Consider the following 5,269-nt stretch of genomic DNA (forward strand, 5'->3'; position numbering starts at 1 on the left):
AGCAGAGTGGCGCAGCGGAAGCGTGCTGGGCCCATAACCCAGAGGTCGATGGATCGAAACCATCCTCTGCTAGGGAGATTTTTACACCTGTTTATTCTCGCCAGGAGTCGGACACTACTGAGCGACTGAACTGACTGATTTACGCTAAACTTTATTCCAACTTTATTCCAGGATACAAGAACAGAAACCAAGTCAATTTCTACATCTTCCATGTTTAATCAATAAAAATTCACGAGTTTGGTAATCCTCTAATTTGGGTTGTTTCCCACCTTACTTTAAAATCCCACGATTCTCCCACTAGGCAATTCCAAACTCTTCTATCTGAAGTGGCACACTACTCCGAATTGTAAAATTCCTTCCATCCCTGGTGTCCAGAAGAAGAGCGATTGGAAATATTCTTTCTGTCCAGGTGGTCTTGTACATTGTATGCTACCTCATGGAGCAAGAAGTGATAAATTCCATATTTGCTTCTGTTACATCTTCCAGTAAAGAGGTTTTTCAACTTATTACCTACTCAAGATGTTTTGATTGATTGCATTCTATTAGTAAATGCAAATATAAATTAAACCCCAAATTTGCTTATAACAGATTTGTGGTATCACTAAATATTAAAATTTCAGATTTCAATGTTTATACTTATTTGGTACAGACCAGTATAGTAGGATGATCGAATAAAGACTTTAAGCATAAACATACATTATATTGGAGGATTCTATAGAAATGCAAGTTCAAGGAGAAAGAGATCGATGAAGTGCGAAATGTCTGGACCCATTTTTGGACCGTGTGGGTTTTGAAGGGAACCCTCTCTCCGAGTTCCTTAACTTAACCTTGAAATGATCTTTTTTCAAAGAGTTGTCTTCAATCCATGCCAATTTTATTATTAGGAGTTGTTCTAGAATCTTAAAACGTTGTTTCTTAATTTCTCAGAATGTTAGTCCCCTAGTTCACCCTGGCTTAGTCTGAATATTCAGTCTCAAATTAAATCTCCCACTCTTTTGCTCCCCTCCGAAAGCTTCGACCGCACTGGGTTAGGTGAAGATCGCAAATGAAGAGAGTCTGGGTGGCTGAGCTAGCGACTAAGCCGGGTGCCTGCGGAGGCGCTCAGGTTCGCGGCTCGCAGACAGGTAATCCCTTTGGCTCAGTCCGAAGTCTCGAGACCCCTCCAGACTGCTGCAGCGCCTGTAGAAGCAGTACGAACAATCGGAGGGCCGGATTCAGTCTCCGGGGGGCGACCCTGGATGGTGGGGCTGCGTCCGGCGTTTATCATCCACGAGGCAATGACTGACCCCTACTGGCTGCAGGAACAAAAAGGCAAAGGAAAGAAGTGCGTGAATCCCCACCCAGCAACTCCCGCTTGAGTTGCTCCCGGCTGCTGGCGCCAAGAATGCAGTCTGGGCTGCACAGATCCTCGCTTCCGAGTCTCCAGTCTTGCGCTCCCGAGAGCTCCCCCACCCCGACTCACCCTGCTGGGCTCGGACTGCACTCATTATTCCGACTCCAGGGAACAGGAGGGCGCATGGATCAGGCCCGCCTCCCACAGCCTGGCCCCTTCCTGCCGGCCGCTGCGGTAATCTGGAGACTCCGCGCCTGCCCAGCTCTAGCTCTGCGTGCCTGGGTGAACTCCGGCCGCGCGCTTCCTCTCCAATCCCTCTCCGCCCGCCGCGCGCTGCAACCTGGAGAGGAGAGAACAGAGGCCCGAGCGTCCAGCTTCTGCCTCAAAATAGCCGAGCAGGCCACCCGGACCGCCGACGTGCCGTGTGTCCTCTGTTTTCGCCGGCTGCTGACTTTCGGATACCGGACCTGGAGGATGTGGAGCGCCCCGAGACCCTTGCTCTTTCCTCGTGCCGCGATGCCAACCGTCATCCGAACACTGCGCACTTCGACCGCGGCTGGGTCGTCGGGAAACCTCGGGAGCGGAAACCCTAAATCCAAGTCACCAACTCCGCTTCATTGATCCGCATGGGCAGTTACCTGAGCAAGCTGGGACTTTCGCCATCATCCCCAGCAGAAGGGCGCACAGACTTGTCGGAGAGGCCAGTGAACCGCCGGCCAACTCAGTCCCTTCATCAAGTCTACCGGATTCAGCACGTCCATCGTGCCCACCCTGCCCCTCGACACAGACCTGCGAGGAGGTCGCCGGACTGGGTTCCTACCAACCCCACCGCGTGGATGGTCAGTGAGGCTTGGAGGCGCTTTCCCATGAAGAGATGCCAGAATTCTATCATGGGGCCTCTTCCCTCAGACTGGTGGGAAGGTTACTTCAAGCGAAGTGTCTGGTCTCTGCGGCACCCCAGGGCAATATGGAGCCCAGTGACCATCAAGATCGTTCCTCCTGAGCGGACAGTGCCCCCCTCCGCTTCCCCAGAAGAGGTAATCGACTCTGCAGGGTCTTCACCCTCTGAGAGGCTCCCAGACCCCTGTGCAAAGGAAACGGTGCTGAGGGCCCTCAAAGAGTGCAAGAAGGGGAAAGTGAGGTTCAAAGAACCACTGTTTCAGGAAAGCTTTGACTGTAAGAGAAGTATTCCAGAGACCAGACCATCTGCATTTAAACCTCTGGTGAAAGAGGGAGTCCTCACTTCTTTTGTGCCCAGGCCTGGGCCTCTGAAGAGAGGCCTCAACCCTTGGAGCTCAGATCACAGCTTGAATAAAAGGCCCAGTTGTTCCTCCATGGACTCCTTGACCAGCACACACACAGGCGACTCCCTTAACTCCAAAAGAAATGCTATCGCAAGCTCTTTCAGCTCTTCTCGAGGTTTTTCGGAACCTTGGAAGAAAAGTATTCCCAGTGCATCACTCCAGATACCAGAGTGGCCAGTAAAAAAGAAAGAAAAAGGTCATCAGTCTCACCCTCCAGTCCCACTGGTATCAGACGAGTCCCCAGAAACATCTGGAAGCTCTGGACAGCAAAATCAGATTCCACTGCTTCCATCTAGCCCTGAAAACCTGCTGTCTCTCACTCCACCTCCCCAGCTTGGTCATCCAGTCCCTGAAGACCTGGTGTTAGGGAAGAAAGCTGGACTCCAATCAAACAGCAAAGCCAGAGAGAATACAACTGAGATCACCACAGACTCTGCCTCTGAGTCTAGGTCTGCTATTCAGTCTTCCCTATCTCTCACCCTGCCTTCTGCAGGCACAGCCCCAGCCCAGGGCATTGATCCTCAGTTGGAAAATTTAAATAAGTTACAGAAGTCTCCAGGTCCACCGGCCTTCCCACAACCCACTGGAGAGGTAATCAGTGCAGCCCATTCACCTTTGACAACAGCAAGCCTGCCAGCCCCATTTGGGTGCTCACAGTCAGACCCCCTTTCAGGCATCTCTTCGGACTCAAAACTCCCAGCTACTTTCATCCATCTGACCCCTGTTTCTCCCACATCACCAGTCACTGGCACCACACGGCTACCTTTGACTTCTCAGGCTGCCGCGCACCTGGACTCATCTGCTGTTGTCTCTACAGCCCCCACTATGCAAAGTACTTCATCTAGACTGATGAGCAACCCAGCTCCCCATCCTCCTGCATCTGTGCCTCCTGTTGCAGCTTCTGCTGACCACATGTCAAAACCCATTTTGGGGCTCCCACCCAATAGTGAGACTGGGACCTCCTTATACTCTAGAATTTCAGTCACAGCTGCTCCATCTTCAGCTCCGGGTACCTTAACTCCCACTTTCAGGCCTATCTTTGGCAGTGTAAGGCCACTTAAAACTATGCCCATGATAGCTCCTTTCTCTTTCAAGCAGGCCTCTCCTCCACCTACCCCTGCTTCTACCCATCTCTTCCATGGCCTGGTCAAGGCTACCTCTGTAGTCATGTCCACCACACCAGCTAGCACATCCAAAGACTCTTTTAAACCACCTTTGGATTTTGGTGTAGTGAATGTTACCAGTACCATAGGCAACACTTACTCCATCCCTTCCACTTGCCACACTTTCCTTCTTGGGGCTGCCTGTGCCTTCAAGGCCAGTTTCTCCCCAGCTGCAGGCTTCATTTTGCCACCATGCCAACGTCCTACCATCCCTACTGTACACACAGTCACTATCTTTAGCCAGGTTCTTCCCAGTGCTGTCCAAATATCCCCTACCAGGAGCACTGCCAATTTTAGGGCTAGCTCTCTGTCCGCTTCAGCCCTAGGAAACACCAACCAGCCTGCATTGTCATCCAGGATCTCCAGTTCAACCTCAGCATTCACAATTCCCTTGGGGTCAGGCCCAAGGCCACCTTTTCCACTATCCCTGGGAGCAACTCCCCAGCCTACATTTGGGATTGCATATGGGCAGAAGCAAGGCGCCCCCCAACCACCCCTTGGCCCAAGCTTCAGTAGCTCTCTCATTTTTGGAAACTCAACAGTGGCATCCTCAATCCCAGCACAAACTCTGACTCAACCATCCTTCAACAGTCCCACTCAGTCAACCTTTGGAGGTTTGGCACCATCAGCCTCCACCTTTTGCATCCCTACCAACCTCCGGCCAGATGTTAACAACACTCCAATAGTTTTTCCCTTTGGTCAGGCTAATACAAATGGTTTTGGAGTTGTTACCCCAACCAACCGTACTGGGGCTTGTGGCTCAGTGTTTGGTAGCACAGCCCCGAGACCTTTTGACTTTGGGGGATTAGTAACCCCTATGGACTGTGGTGAGACTGGGGTCAGTGTGACTGCTCCAGACATGAGTTCCAACTCCAGAGCATTCAGCACTGGAGCAGTGCCAAGTGGGACAACTAGCACCATCACACCCTTGGGTAAAGGCTGGGGCCCAAAAAACCAGGGCCTGACCAGCCAGGGCACACCTTTTGCCTTTGGGAGGGCCAACATTTCTGCAAGAAAAACTATGTTTAGGGGCCCTTCCATGGATCCTTTTGCTCAGAGCACTCCTGTCCTTGGACCAGTCAAGGCAGGCAGCAGTTTTGGCTTTGGGATGCATTCTTCACCTCCCCAGGGCTCTGTTGGAAAAGGATCTTTCAGATCGCCAGCCTCATCATTTCCCATTGGCACAAAATCAAAAACCTCAAGGAACAGGGAGCAAGGGCATTCTCGAAGGCATCATTCCCATAAGAAATAACCTGTGTTCCTTGCCATTCATACTGTGATGTGGACCTCAGTGTAGTGAATTGCCTCAGCATCTTCTAAGTCTCTATAGCAAAAATACCTGAGATCTAAGGTGAGAGCTTTGCACATTCGCCTTGTGGTCCTAATCTACATTCTAGAAGATGATGAAAGACTAAAGTATCAGTGATAATAGCAGAATGGAACTGAGTGGAACTAAATCTTTGGGACTG

The 5,269-nt window shown here is 51.1% G+C and overlaps 1 protein-coding gene and 1 non-coding gene across 2 annotated transcripts; both read left to right on the forward strand.

The window, feature by feature from the left end:
* Window positions 1-72, forward strand: TRNAM-CAU (transfer RNA methionine (anticodon CAU)). The gene has a single exon. It is a non-coding gene; the product is annotated as a tRNA-Met (tRNA).
* Window positions 73-1,959: 1,887 nt separating this feature from the next.
* On the forward strand, window positions 1,960-5,052 carry POM121L2 (POM121 transmembrane nucleoporin like 2). Its single transcript, XM_069562620.1, has one exon. It carries the CDS (start codon window positions 1,960-1,962, stop codon window positions 5,050-5,052), a length of 3,093 nt encoding a protein of 1,030 aa, XP_069418721.1.
* The last annotated feature ends 217 nt before the right edge of the window (window positions 5,053-5,269 follow it).

This window comes from Ovis canadensis, chromosome 20, assembly GCF_042477335.2.
Source record: "Ovis canadensis isolate MfBH-ARS-UI-01 breed Bighorn chromosome 20, ARS-UI_OviCan_v2, whole genome shotgun sequence".
NCBI lineage: Eukaryota > Metazoa > Chordata > Mammalia > Artiodactyla > Bovidae > Ovis > Ovis canadensis.